The 15,867-nt window shown below is 41.3% G+C and overlaps 1 protein-coding gene across 2 annotated transcripts in view; it reads left to right on the top strand.

The window, feature by feature from the left end:
• Window positions 1-15,867, top strand: part of hdhd2 (haloacid dehalogenase-like hydrolase domain containing 2) — a 36,210-nt gene that overhangs the window by 13,140 nt on the left and 7,203 nt on the right. For both annotated transcript variants that reach the window (XM_020474424.2, XM_031825999.1), the window contains exon 5: window positions 14,157-14,373. In XM_020474424.2, the coding sequence (XP_020330013.1) occupies window positions 14,157-14,373 (217 nt within the window). The remainder of the gene's footprint in view (window positions 1-14,156; window positions 14,374-15,867) is intronic.

Below are 15,867 nucleotides of genomic sequence, written 5' to 3'. Positions count from 1 at the left end.
CACCTTTATTTAACCAGGTAGGCCAGTTGAGAACACCTTTATTTAACCAGGTAGGCTAGTTGAGAACACCTTTATTTAACCAGGTAGGCTAGTTGAGAACACCTTTATTTAACCGGGTAGGCTAGTTGAGAACACCTTTATTTAACCAGGTAGGCTAGTTGAGAAAACCTTTATTTAACCAGGTAGGCTAGTTGAGAACACCTTTATTTAACCAGGGAGGCTAGTTGAGAACACCTTTATTTAACCAGGTAGGCTAGTTGAGAACACCTTTATTTAACCAGGTAGGCTAGTAGAGAACACCTTTATTTAACCAGGTAGGCTAGTTGAGAACACCTTTATTTAACCAGGTAGGCTAGTTGAGAACACCTTTATTTAACCAGGTAGGCTAGTAGAGAACACCTTTATTTAACCAGGTAGGCTAGTTGAGAACACCTTTATTTAACCAGGTAGGCTAGTTGAGAACACCTTTATTTAACCAGGTAGGCTAGTTGAGAACACCTTTATTTAACCAGGGAGGCTAGTTGAGAACACCTTTATTTAACCAGGTAGGCTAGTTGAGAACACCTTTATTTAACCAGGTAGGCTAGTTGAGAACACCTTTATTTAACCAGGTAGGCTAGTTGAGAACACCTTTATTTAACCAGGTAGGCTAGTTGAGAACACCTTTATTTAACCAGGTAGGCTAGTTGAGAACACCTTTATTTAACCAGGTAGGCTAGTTGAGAACACCTTTATTTAACCAGGGAGGCTAGTTGAGAACACCTTTATTTAACCAGGTAGGCTAGTTGAGAACACCTTTATTTAACCAGGTAGGCTAGTTGAGAACACCTTTATTTAACCAGGGAGGCTAGTTGAGAACACCTTTATTTAACCAGGTAGGTTAGTTGAGAACACCTTTATTTAACCAGGGAGGCTAGTTGAGAACACCTTTATTTAACCAGGTAGGCCAGTTGAGAACACCTTTATTTAACCAGGTAGGCTAGTTGAGAACACCTTTATTTAACCAGGTAGGCCAGTTGAGAACAGCTTTATTTAACCAGGTAGGCCAGTTGAGAACACCTTTATTTAACCAGGTAGGCCAGTTGAGAACACCTTTATTTAACCAGGTAGGCTAGTTGAGAACACCTTTATTTAACCAGGGAGGCTAGTTGAGAACACCTTTATTTAACCAGGTAGGCCAGTTGAGAACACCTTTATTTAACCAGGGAGGCTAGTTGAGAACACCTTTATTTAACCAGGGAGGCTAGTTGAGAACACCTTTATTTAACCAGGTAGGCCAGTTGAGAACACCTTTATTTAACCAGGTAGGCCAGTTGAGAACACCTTTATTTAACCAGGTAGGCCAGTTGAGAACACCTTTATTTAACCAGGTAGGCTAGTTGAGAACACCTTTATTTAACCAGGTAGGCTAGTTGAGAATACCTTTATTTAACCAGGTAGGCTAGTTGAGAACACCTTTATTTAACCAGGTAGGCTAGTTGAGAACACCTTTATTTAACCAGGTAGGCTAGTTGAGAACACCTTTATTTAACCAGGGAGGCTAGTTGAGAACACCTTTATTTAACCAGGTAGGCTAGTTGAGAACACCTTTATTTAACCAGGTAGGCTAGTAGAGAACACCTTTATTTAACCAGGTAGGCTAGTTGAGAACACCTTTATTTAACCAGGTAGGCTAGTTGAGAACACCTTTATTTAACCAGGTAGGCTAGTAGAGAACACCTTTATTTAACCAGGTAGGCTAGTTGAGAACACCTTTATTTAACCAGGTAGGCTAGTTGAGAACACCTTTATTTAACCAGGTAGGCTAGTTGAGAACACCTTTATTTAACCAGGGAGGCTAGTTGAGAACACCTTTATTTAACCAGGTAGGCTAGTTGAGAACACCTTTATTTAACCAGGTAGGCTAGTTGAGAACACCTTTATTTAACCAGGTAGGCTAGTTGAGAACACCTTTATTTAACCAGGTAGGCTAGTTGAGAACACCTTTATTTAACCAGGGAGGCTAGTTGAGAACACCTTTATTTAACCAGGGAGGCTAGTTGAGAACACCTTTATTTAACCAGGGAGGCTAGTTGAGAACACCTTTATTTAACCAGGTAGGCCAGTTGAGAACACCTTTATTTAACCAGGTAGGCTAGTTGAGAACACCTTTATTTAACCAGGTAGGCTAGTTGAGAACACCTTTATTTAACCAGGGAGGCTAGTTGAGAACACCTTTATTTAACCAGGGAGGCTAGTTGAGAACACCTTTATTTAACCAGGGAGGCTAGTTGAGAACACCTTTATTTAACCAGGTAGGCCAGTTGAGAACACCTTTATTTAACCAGGTAGGCTAGTTGAGAACACCTTTATTTAACCAGGTAGGCCAGTTGAGAACAGCTTTATTTAACCAGGTAGGCCAGTTGAGAACACCTTTATTTAACCAGGTAGGCTAGTTGAGAACACCTTTATTTAACCAGGTAGGCTAGTTGAGAACACCTTTATTTAACCAGGGAGGCTAGTTGAGAACACCTTTATTTAACCAGGTAGGCCAGTTGAGAACACCTTTATTTAACCAGGGAGGCTAGTTGAGAACACCTTTATTTAACCAGGGAGGCTAGTTGAGAACACCTTTATTTAACCAGGTAGGCCAGTTGAGAACACCTTTATTTAACCAGGTAGGCTAGTTGAGAACACCTTTATTTAACCAGGTAGGCTAGTTGAGAACACCTTTATTTAACCAGGGAGGCTAGTTGAGAACACCTTTATTTAACCAGGTAGGCTAGTTGAGAACACCTTTATTTAACCAGGTAGGCTAGTTGAGAACACCTTTATTTAACCAGGTAGGCTAGTTGAGAACACCTTTATTTAACCAGGTAGGCTAGTTGAGAACACCTTTATTTAACCAGGGAGGCTAGTTGAGAACACCTTTATTTAACCAGGTAGGCTAGTTGAGAACACCTTTATTTAACCAGGTAGGCTAGTTGAGAACACCTTTATTTAACCAGGTAGGCTAGTTGAGAACACCTTTATTTAACCAGGGAGGCTAGTTGAGAACACCTTTATTTAACCAGGTAGGCTAGTTGAGAACACCTTTATTTAACCAGGTAGGCTAGTTGAGAACAGCTTTATTTAACCAGGTAGGCTAGTTGAGAACAGCTTTATTTAACCAGGTAGGCTAGTTGAGAACACCTTTATTTAACCAGGTAGGCTAGTTGAGAACACCTTTATTTAACCAGGGAGGCTAGTTGAGAACACCTTTATTTAACCAGGTAGGCCAGTTGAGAACACCTTTATTTAACCAGGTAGGCTAGTTGAGAACACCTTTATTTAACCAGGTAGGCCAGTTGAGAACAGCTTTATTTAACCAGGTAGGCCAGTTGAGAACAGCTTTATTTAACCAGGTAGGCCAGTTGAGAACAGCTTTATTTAACCAGGTAGGCCAGTTGAGAACAGCTTTATTTAACCAGGTAGGCCAGTTGAGAACAGCTTTATTTAACCAGGTAGGCCAGTTGAGAACAGCTTTATTTAACCAGGTAGGCCAGTTGAGAACAGCTTTATTTAACCAGGTAGGCCAGTTGAGAACAGCTTTATTTAACCAGGTAGGCTAGTTGAGAACAGCTTTATTTAACCAGGTAGGCTAGTTGAGAACACCTTTATTTAACCAGGTAGGCTAGTTGAGAACACCTTTATTTAACCAGGTAGGCTAGTTGAGAACACCTTTATTTAACCAGGGAGGCTAGCTGAGAACACCTTTATTTAACCAGGGAGGCTAGTTGAGAACACCTTTATTTAACCAGGGAGGCTAGTTGAGAACACCTTTATTTAACCAGGTAGGCTAGTTGAGAACACCTTTATTTAACCAGGTAGGCTAGTTGAGAACAGCTTTATTTAACCAGGTAGGCTAGTTGAGAACAGCTTTATTTAACCAGGTAGGCTAGTTGAGAACAGCTTTATTTAACCAGGTAGGCTAGTTGAGAACACCTTTATTTAACCAGGGAGGCTAGTTGAGAACACCTTTATTTAACCAGGGAGGCTAGTTGAGAACACCTTTATTTAACCAGGGAGGCCAGTTGAGAACACCTTTATTTAACCAGGTAGGCCAGTTGAGAACACCTTTATTTAACCAGGTAGGCTAGTTGAGAACACCTTTATTTAACCAGGTAGGCCAGTTGAGAACAGCTTTATTTAACCAGGTAGGCCAGTTGAGAACAGCTTTATTTAACCAGGTAGGCCAGTTGAGAACAGCTTTATTTAACCAGGTAGGCCAGTTGAGAACAGCTTTATTTAACCAGGTAGGCCAGTTGAGAACAGCTTTATTTAACCAGGTAGGCCAGTTGAGAACAGCTTTATTTAACCAGGTAGGCCAGTTGAGAACAGCTTTATTTAACCAGGTAGGCCAGTTGAGAACAGCTTTATTTAACCAGGTAGGCTAGTTGAGAACAGCTTTATTTAACCAGGTAGGCTAGTTGAGAACACCTTTATTTAACCAGGTAGGCTAGTTGAGAACACCTTTATTTAACCAGGTAGGCTAGTTGAGAACACCTTTATTTAACCAGGTAGGCTAGTTGAGAACACCTTTATTTAACCAGGTAGGCTAGTTGAGAACACCTTTATTTAACCAGGTAGGCTAGTTGAGAACACCTTTATTTAACCAGATGGCCAGTTGAGAACACCTTTATTTAACCAGGTAGGCTAGTTGAGAACACCTTTATTTAACCAGGTAGGCCAGTTGAGAACACCTTTATTTAACCAGGTAGGCCAGTTGAGAACAAGTTCTCATTTACAACTGTGACCTGGCCAAGATAAAGCAATACAGTACGACAAAAATATCTATGCATACACACAAACTATCTATGTCAAATAGGGGAGAGGCGTTGCTTCATCTGGTTTTTTTAAAACCAGGTTTGCTGTGTATTTGAGCAATATGAGATGAAAGGAGGTTCCATGCAATAGGGGCTCTATAGTACAGTATGTTTTCTTGAATTTGTTCTGGATTTGGGGACTGTGAAAAGACCCCTGGTGGCATGTCTGGTGGGATAAGTGTGTGTGTCAGAGCTGTGTGTAAGTTGACTATGCAAACAATTTGGGATTTTCAACACAATGTTTCTTTTAAAGAGAAGTGATGCAGTCAGTCTTTCCTCAACTCTTAGCCAGGAGAGACTGGCTATATCAGCCCTCTGATTACAATGAAGAGCAGAACATGCCACTCTGTTCTGGGCCAGATGCAGCTTAACTAGGTCTTTCCTTGCAGCACTGGATCACACGACTGGACAATAATCAAGATTAGACAAAACTAGAGCCTGCAGACCTTGCTTTTTGGAGTGTGGTGTCAAAAAAGCAGAGCATCTCTTTATTACAGACAGACCTCTCTCCATCTCTGTATTACGGACAGACCTCTCCCCATCTCTGTATTACGGACAGACCTCTCCCCATCTCTTTACTACAGACAGACCTCTCCCCATCTCTTTATTATAGCCAGACCTCTCCCCATCTCTTTATTACAGCCAGACCTCTCCCCATCTCTTTATTACAGACAGACCTCTCCCCATCTCTTTATTACAGACAGACCTCTCCCCATCTCTTTATTACAGACAGACCTCTCCCCATCTCTTTACTACAGACAGACCTCTCCCCATCTCTTTATTACAGACAGACCTCTCCCCATCTCTTTATTACAGACAGACCTCTCCCCATCTCTTTATTACAGACAGACCTCTCCCCATCTCTTTATTACAGACAGACCTCTCCCCATCTCTTTATTAAGGACAGACCTCTCCCCATCTCTTTATTACAGCTAGACCTCTCCCCATCTCTGTATTACGGACAGTCTCTCCCCATCGTTACAACCATTGAATCTATATGTTTTGACCATGATAGTTTAAATTACTTGGTGTTACCTTAGACTGTAGTCTCCTCAACTTGTTCAACAGCCACACCATTCATTACCAGATACAGCTGAGGTCTAGAACTTAGGGAATTATATGTACCAAATACAATGCTTTTAGCTTTAGAGATGTTCAGGACCAGTTTATTACTGGCCACCCATTCCAAAACAGACTGCAACTCTTTGTTAAGGGTTTCAGTGACTTCACTAGCTGTGGTTGCTGATGTGTATATGGTTGAATTATCAGCATACATGGACACACATGCTGTGTTTAATGCCAGTGGCAGGTCATTGGTCAAAAGAGTAGAGGGCCAAGAGAGCTGCCCTGTGGTACACTTCACATGTTTGACATTAGAGAAGCTTCCATTAAAGGAAACCCTTTGAGTTCTATTAGATGGCACTGAATCCACGATATGGCACATGTTTTTTCAACAACAGGTTATGGTCAATAATATCAAAGGCTGCGCTGAAATCTAACAGTACAGCTCCTACAATCTTCTTATCAATGTCTTTCAACCAATCATCAGTCATTTGTTTCAGTGCAGTACATGTTGTGTGCCCTTCTCTGTAAGCATGCTGAAAGTCTGTTGTTCATTGGTTTACAGAGAAATTGTATTTGGTCAAACACAATTTTTTCCCAACAGTTTGCTAAGAGCTGGTAGCAAGCTTATAGGTCTGCTGTTAGAACCAGTAAAGGTCACTTTACCACTCTTGGGTAGCGAAATTACTTTGTCTTCCCTCCAGCCTTGAGGACAAGGACTTCTAGGCTCAGATTAAAGACATGACAGATAGGAGTGGCTATAGTCAGCCACCATCCTCAGTAGCTTTCCGTCTAAGTTGTCAATGCCAGGAGGTTTGACATTATTGATTGATAACAAAAACAATTACACCTCTCCCACACTAACTTTACAAAATGCATACTTGCAATGCTTTTATTTCATTCGTTTTTTTATGCATGAATACAATTGCTCACTGTTCGTTGTTGGCGTTTCCTAAGTTTGCCCACTTTGCCAATTAAATAATCATTCAAATGAAAGATGGAGTTGAATTAGTCTTTCTGCCAATAATTTCATTTAAAGTACTCAAGTTTCTTTCGATCATTGATCTTGGCTTCGTAATGAAGTTTCTTCTTCTTTTTGTTGAGTTTAGTCACATCATTTCTCAATTTGCAGTAAATCAGCCAGTCAGATGTACAGCCAGACTTATTAGCCACTCCTTTTGCTCCCATCTCTTTCAACCATACAGTTTTTCAGTTCCTCATCAATCCATGGAGCCTTAACAGTTCTAACAGTCAGTTTCTTAACAGGTGTATGTTTATCAATAATTGGAAGAAGCAATTTTAATAAATTCATCAAGTGCAGCGTCTGGATGCTCCTCATTAATCACATTAGACCAACACATATTTTTAACATCCACATAAGTCCCAGAAAAATATTTTGTATGATCTCTTATACACTATTTTAGGCCAAGATGTTGGAACTTTGTCTTTCCTGGAAATAGACACTATATTGTGATCACTGCTTACTGGGTACAGATACAGCTTAATAACACATTTCTACAGTATTAGTAAAAAGTTTACATACATTTAGGTTCTAGTCATTAAAACTCGTTTTTCAACCACTCCACAAATTTCTTGTTAACAAACTAAAGTTTTGGTAAGTTGGTTAGGACATCTATTTCGTGCATGACACAAGTCATTTTTCCAACAATTGTTTACAGATTATTTCACTTCTAACTGACTGTATCACAATTCCAGTGGGTCAGAAGTTTACATACACTAAGTTGACTGTGCCTTTAAACAGTTGGACAATTCCAGAAAATTATGTCATGGCTTTAGAAGCTTCTGATAGGCTAATTGACATAATTTGAGTCATTTGGAGGTGTACCTGTGGATATATTTCAAGGCCTACCTTCAAACTCAGTGCCTCTTAGCTTGACATCATGGGAAAATCAAAAGAAATCAGCCAAGATCTCAGAAAAAAAATTCTAGACCTCCACAAGTCTGGTTCATCCTTGGGAGCAATTTCCAAACGCCTGAAGGTACCACGTTCAACTGTACAAACAATAGTACGGAAGTATAAACACCATGGGACCACACAGCCATCATACCGCTCAGGAAGGAGACGCGTTCTGTCTCCTAGAGATGAACGTACTTTGGTGCGAAAAGTGCACATCAATCCCAGAACAACAGTAAAGGACCTTGTGAAGATGCTGGAGGAAACAGGTACAAAAGTATCTATATCCACAGTAAAACGAGTCCTATACCGACATAACCTGAAAGGCCACTCAGCAAGGAAGAAGCCACTGCTCCAAAACCGCCATAAAAAAGCCAGACTACAGTTTTCAACTGCACATGGGGACAAAGATTGTACTTTTTGGAGAAATGTCCTCTAGTCTGATGAAACAAATATAGAACTGTTTGGCCATAATGACCATCTTTATGTTTGGAGAAAAAGGGGGAGGCTTGCAAGCCGAAGAACACCATCCAAACCGTAAAGCACAGGGGTGGCAGCATCATGTTGTGGGGGTGCTTTGCTGCAGGAGGGTCTGGTGCGCTTCACAAATAGATGGCATCATGAGGAAGTAAAATTATGTGGATATATTGAAGCAACATCTCAAGACATCAGTCAGGAAGTTAAAGCTTGGTCGCAAATGGGTCTTCCCAATGGACAATAACCCCAAACATACTTCCAAAGTTGTGGCAAAATGGCTTAAGGACAAAGTCAAGGCATTGGAGTTGCCATCACAAAGCCCTGACCTCAATCCTATAGAAAATGTGTATAGAATTAATTTTGGCAGAACTAAAAAAGCATGTGCGAGCAAGGAGGCCTACAAACCTGACTCAGTTACACCAGCTCTGTCAAGAGGAAACGGCCAAAATTCACCCAACTTATTGTGGGAAAAATATTCCTGTTACATTGCACAACCTTCAATGTCATAATCCTTGGGATGTTTAAAGCTTGGGAAATATTTTTGTATCCAAATCCGGCTTTAAACTTCTTCACAACAGTATCTCAGACCTGCCTGGAGTGTTCCTTGTTCTTCATGATGCTCTCTGCGCTTTTAACGGACCTCTGAGACTATCAGAGTGCAGGTGCATTTATACGGAGACTTGATTACACACAGGTGGATTGTATTTATCATCATTAGTCATTTAGGTCATCATTGGATCATTCAGAGATCCTCACTGAACTTCTGGAGAGAGTTTGCTGCACTGAAAGTAAAGGGGCTGAATAATTTTGCACGCCCAATTTTTCCGTTTTTGATTTGTTAAAAAAGTTTGAAATATCCAATAAATGTCGTTCCACTTCATGATTGTGTCCCACTTGTTGTTGAATCTTCACAAAAAAATACAGTTTTATATCTTTATGTTTGAAGCCTGAAATGTGGCAAAAGGTCGCAAAGTTCAAGGGGGCCGAATACTTTCGCAAGGCACTGTATATATTTTTTATAATCCCCGTCCCCGCAGGAGGTCTTTTGCCTTTTGGTTAGTTATCCCACTGTTCCTAGGCCGTCATTGTAAATAAGAATTTGTTCTTAACTGACGTGACTAGTTAAATTAAAAAAATAAGTAAATACAAATAAATTGGTGCTTGTGCGCTGCGGGGTTGAAGCTACGAACCCATAGTCTTGGCTCTCTCATCCCTACCAGGCTTCTTGACAATGAGCCTGTCGTAGCGGATGTAAGCAATGTCCCCACGCGCTCTGGCAGCTTTCATTGCTGGGATCAGTTCTTTCCTCTTCTGGCACACTGCTTCAGGTTAGTCCTCGTTGAGGAAGATATACATTCCTCTAAAGTTATTGGCTCTTTCCAGAACCGCTACCTTGTCCTTGAACCTCAGGAACTTGACCACTATCGGCCTGGGCCTATCACCTCAATCTTCCTGTGGTCCATCTTCAATTTCTCAGAGAATCATTTCCCTCACTTTGTCCTCAGACTCCGTCCAGGTCTCATGTGGAGATTCTACAATTCCGTCCAGAACCATGTTGCTCCGTCTTGATTGTCCTTCGAGTCTGATTTATCTGTCATTGTAATCATGGATTCACACACAGAACTGATGTCCTCTCTCAATGACTTACAGATTGCTGTCATCTTGTTGCTCTCATGTTTCAACTCACCGAGCTGACCCTGGTAGAACTGCAAACTGTTCTTCAGGTCCTGGACCTCTCTGGTCAGGTCGTCCATTCTTTTATTAGTAGAATCCATGAGTATTTGGACAAAACACTTTAAGCTATTTTCTTGTTGTTGTAACAACTGTGTGTAGTCTCTTTTTGTTAATTTTAAAAGATCCTTCACGTGTGATAGAGAGACACCACTGTCCTCAACAATACTCCCACTGGCGTTGGTCTTTGTCATGGTAGCAATGTAGGCTACGCTGTTACTCCTCGCAGTTCCAGACAGGGCAGGTCACAGGGAAGGTTGAACACAACAAACAGCAGGGATCTAGACTGCCACAAACCCGGGACAATCCGCAGTCCTGGGAGTAAAGTCAGTTTGTCTATGTATGTGGCAATCTCAACACTATACACGTCAGCTACTACAGCGACTGAAATGACTGCAACACTTAACAAAGAGCTGCACTTAGTTTCAGAGTGGGTGGCAAGGGAGAAGTTAGTCACAATACTTTTAGTTTTTTAAATATTTATATTTGGGACACATCATTGACTAAACCTCAACTAAATAATGTGGAAACTGTAGAAGTTGAAGTGACTAAACTGCTTGGAGTAACCCTGAATTGTAAACTCATGTTCAAATCATATTGATACAACAGAGGGACTTGGGAAAATTGCAATTGTCTCAGAACAAGGCAGACACCCATGCAAACCCCACAAGACATGCCACCAGAGGTCTCTTCACAGTCCCCAAGTCCAGAACAGACTATGGGAGGCGCACAGTACTACATAGAGCCATGACTACATGGAACTCTATTCAACATCAGGTAACTGATGCAAGCAGATTAAAAAAACAAAACCAGATAGAAAAACACCTTGTGGAACAGCATGGACTGTGAAGAGACACACATAGGCACAGATACATGCATACACACACATGATAACATGTTATGAATGTATTGTAATGTTTTTAAAATTCTATAACTGCCTTCATTTTTCCAGACCCCAAGAAGAGTAGCTGCTAGCTTGACAGCAGCTACTGGGGATCGATAATAAATACAAATCTTTGATCATCTGTACATTTCTCACTCATTCAGGATTATCCGTAGTCATGGTAGCATCCACATTAATGTAGAAATGTTTAGAAATATATGATATTGTTATTTCCAGTAAAAGTGACAAATGACAATACATGCTTTTTTCTCTGCTGAATTTCTATTGGGCACAACAAAACAAACTGCAAATGCATCAACACGGTTGTTCAAGTTGAGTCTCTAGCTTGGTGTAGTCACTGCATGCTATGAATATGGGACCAAAAACTAAACTTTTTACTACTTTATTTATAAGAATCTCTACACGTGTCGATACATTTACTGTTTGAGGAATATAGCTCGGTATTTGATCTGTTTTACAGTCATTATTGATCATGGGTATTAATCATTTCAGACCCCACTGTCACATCTCTATTTATTGCTTTACATGTGTTTTCTTGTATGTGAGTCTCAGCTGCCTTAGTACACATCAAATAAAACTCTTTTCTTCTATCTACCAGGCTGGTTCTAGACGGGGCCCCCCTCATAGCCATCCATAAGGCCAGGTATTATAAGAGGAAGGATGGTCTGGCGCTGGGCCACACAGGTGGATTGTATTTATCATCATTAGTCATTTAGGTCATCATTGGATCATTCAGAGATCCTCACTGAACTTCTGGAGAGAGTTTGCTGCACTGAAAGTAAAGGGGCTGAATAATTTTGCACGCCCAATTTTTCCGTTTTTGATTTGTTAAAAAAGTTTGAAATATCCAATAAATGTCGTTCCACTTCATGATTGTGTCCCACTTGTTGTTGAATCTTCACAAAAAAATACAGTTTTATATCTTTATGTTTGAAGCCTGAAATGTGGCAAAAGGTCGCAAAGTTCAAGGGGGCCGAATACTTTCGCAAGGCACTGTATATATTTTTTATAATCCCCGTCCCCGCAGGAGGTCTTTTGCCTTTTGGTTAGTTATCCCACTGTTCCTAGGCCGTCATTGTAAATAAGAATTTGTTCTTAACTGACGTGACTAGTTAAATTAAAAAAATAAGTAAATACAAATAAATTGGTGCTTGTGCGCTGCGGGGTTGAAGCTACGAACCCATAGTCTTGGCTCTCTCATCCCTACCAGGCTTCTTGACAATGAGCCTGTCGTAGCGGATGTAAGCAATGTCCCCACGCGCTCTGGCAGCTTTCATTGCTGGGATCAGTTCTTTCCTCTTCTGGCACACTGCTTCAGGTTAGTCCTCGTTGAGGAAGATATACATTCCTCTAAAGTTATTGGCTCTTTCCAGAACCGCTACCTTGTCCTTGAACCTCAGGAACTTGACCACTATCGGCCTGGGCCTATCACCTCAATCTTCCTGTGGTCCATCTTCAATTTCTCAGAGAATCATTTCCCTCACTTTGTCCTCAGACTCCGTCCAGGTCTCATGTGGAGATTCTACAATTCCGTCCAGAACCATGTTGCTCCGTCTTGATTGTCCTTCGAGTCTGATTTATCTGTCATTGTAATCATGGATTCACACACAGAACTGATGTCCTCTCTCAATGACTTACAGATTGCTGTCATCTTGTTGCTCTCATGTTTCAACTCACCGAGCTGACCCTGGTAGAACTGCAAACTGTTCTTCAGGTCCTGGACCTCTCTGGTCAGGTCGTCCATTCTTTTATTAGTAGAATCCATGAGTATTTGGACAAAACACTTTAAGCTATTTTCTTGTTGTTGTAACAACTGTGTGTAGTCTCTTTTTGTTAATTTTAAAAGATCCTTCACGTGTGATAGAGAGACACCACTGTCCTCAACAATACTCCCACTGGCGTTGGTCTTTGTCATGGTAGCAATGTAGGCTACGCTGTTACTCCTCGCAGTTCCAGACAGGGCAGGTCACAGGGAAGGTTGAACACAACAAACAGCAGGGATCTAGACTGCCACAAACCCGGGACAATCCGCAGTCCTGGGAGTAAAGTCAGTTTGTCTATGTATGTGGCAATCTCAACACTATACACGTCAGCTACTACAGCGACTGAAATGACTGCAACACTTAACAAAGAGCTGCACTTAGTTTCAGAGTGGGTGGCAAGGGAGAAGTTAGTCACAATACTTTTAGTTTTTTAAATATTTATATTTGGGACACATCATTGACTAAACCTCAACTAAATAATGTGGAAACTGTAGAAGTTGAAGTGACTAAACTGCTTGGAGTAACCCTGAATTGTAAACTCATGTTCAAATCATATTGATACAACAGAGGGACTTGGGAAAATTGCAATTGTCTCAGAACAAGGCAGACACCCATGCAAACCCCACAAGACATGCCACCAGAGGTCTCTTCACAGTCCCCAAGTCCAGAACAGACTATGGGAGGCGCACAGTACTACATAGAGCCATGACTACATGGAACTCTATTCAACATCAGGTAACTGATGCAAGCAGATTAAAAAAACAAAACCAGATAGAAAAACACCTTGTGGAACAGCATGGACTGTGAAGAGACACACATAGGCACAGATACATGCATACACACACATGATAACATGTTATGAATGTATTGTAATGTTTTTAAAATTCTATAACTGCCTTCATTTTTCCAGACCCCAAGAAGAGTAGCTGCTAGCTTGACAGCAGCTACTGGGGATCGATAATAAATACAAATCTTTGATCATCTGTACATTTCTCACTCATTCAGGATTATCCGTAGTCATGGTAGCATCCACATTAATGTAGAAATGTTTAGAAATATATGATATTGTTATTTCCAGTAAAAGTGACAAATGACAATACATGCTTTTTTCTCTGCTGAATTTCTATTGGGCACAACAAAACAAACTGCAAATGCATCAACACGGTTGTTCAAGTTGAGTCTCTAGCTTGGTGTAGTCACTGCATGCTATGAATATGGGACCAAAAACTAAACTTTTTACTACTTTATTTATAAGAATCTCTACACGTGTCGATACATTTACTGTTTGAGGAATATAGCTCGGTATTTGATCTGTTTTACAGTCATTATTGATCATGGGTATTAATCATTTCAGACCCCACTGTCACATCTCTATTTATTGCTTTACATGTGTTTTCTTGTATGTGAGTCTCAGCTGCCTTAGTACACATCAAATAAAACTCTTTTCTTCTATCTACCAGGCTGGTTCTAGACGGGGCCCCCCTCATAGCCATCCATAAGGCCAGGTATTATAAGAGGAAGGATGGTCTGGCGCTGGGCCCCGGAGCCTTTGTGACAGGGTTAGAGTACGCTACAGACTGTCAAGCCACCGTTGTGGGGAAGCCTGAGGGGACATTCTTCCTGGAGGCTCTGAGGGACATTGGCTGTTGTCCTGAAGAGGCCATCATGATTGGAGACGTGAGTCACACTGGAGGACTCCCAAATAGTACCCTGTTCCCTATATAGTTGGGTTAGGGTTATCTACAATTAACAAAAATATAAATGCAACATGCAACAATTTCAAAGATTTTACTGAGTTACAGTTTATATGAGGAAATCAGTCATTTGAAATAAATTTATTAGGCCCTAATCTATGGATTTCACATGACTGGGAATACAGATGCACAACATGACCAAACGTATGTGGACACCTGCTCGTCAAACATCTCACTCCAAAATCATGGGCATTAATATGGTGTTGGTCCCCTCTTTGCTGCTATAACAGCCTCCACTCTTCTGGGAAGGCCTTCCACTAGATGTTGGAACATTGCTGAGGGGACTTGCTTCCATTCAGCCACAAGAGTATTAGTGAGGTCGGGCACTGATGTTGGGCGATTAGGCCTGGCTTAGTCAGCGTTCCAATTCATCGTGTTAGGTTCTGAGCAAACATAGTAAAAACTCAAATGGATGAATAGGAAGTGGTCAAACCAAGTTAATTCACCCATTGGGACATACATCTACAAAGACAAGGTCTGCTTTCACAATCACATATTTATAACATCCTAATAGTCACCTCCTTACAGATCTAGACAGCCAATACATCTCTGTTGCTAAGTGGGAACTACATTTTTCATCTCACTGGTGTAGACATGGTCCTGCCTGATGCTTGAACCTTCATGGGCGTAGAGGTGTATGTGTGAGATAGGACTGTAGTAGGAGGGTTGTTGTGGTGGGCCCCTCTGGACCCCCTCCCAGAGGTTTCTTCTCACTTCAGCTATTGACTTGACCTCCAGCTGAATTCCTTGCTCCTCCATAGTTCCACAGCTGGTCTGCCTTATCAGAAACTAACTAGACTGGTGCCCTTTGCCTCCCTCCTTAGGAACATAATGTGAACTTTCTGCACTTCCCCTTGTCTGACTCAGTAACTTTCCATACAGCCAGTTCTCTATCCACCTTTGTCTGACTCAGTAACTTTCCATACAGCCAGTTCTCTATCACCCCTTCCCTTGTCTGACTCAGTAACTTTCCATACAGCCAGTTCTCTATCACCCCTTCCCTTGTCTGACTCAGTAACTTTCCATACAGCCAGTTCTCTATCCACCCTTCCCCTTGTCTGAGTCAGTAACTTTCCATACAGCCAGTTCTCTATCCACCCCTTGTCTGACTCAGTAACTTTCCATACAGCCAGTTCTCTATCCACCCCTTGTCTGACTCAGTAACTTTCCATACAGCCAGTTCTCTATCCACCCTTCCCCTTGTCTGACTCAGTAACTTTCCATACAGCCAGTTCTCTATCCACCCTTGTCTGACTCAGTAACTTTCCATACAGCCAGTTCTCTATCCACCCTTCCCCTTGTCTGACTCAGTAACTTTCCATACAGCCAGTTCTCTATCCACCCTTCCCCTTGTCTGACTCAGTAACTTTCCATACAGCCAGTTCTCTATCCACCCCTTGTCTGACTCAGTAACTTT

The sequence above is a fragment of the Oncorhynchus kisutch genome, linkage group LG6 (assembly GCF_002021735.2).
Source record: "Oncorhynchus kisutch isolate 150728-3 linkage group LG6, Okis_V2, whole genome shotgun sequence".
NCBI lineage: Eukaryota > Metazoa > Chordata > Actinopteri > Salmoniformes > Salmonidae > Oncorhynchus > Oncorhynchus kisutch.
The sequence above is the reverse complement of the archived record's forward strand: the minus strand, read 5'-3'. Positions and strand labels throughout refer to the sequence as shown.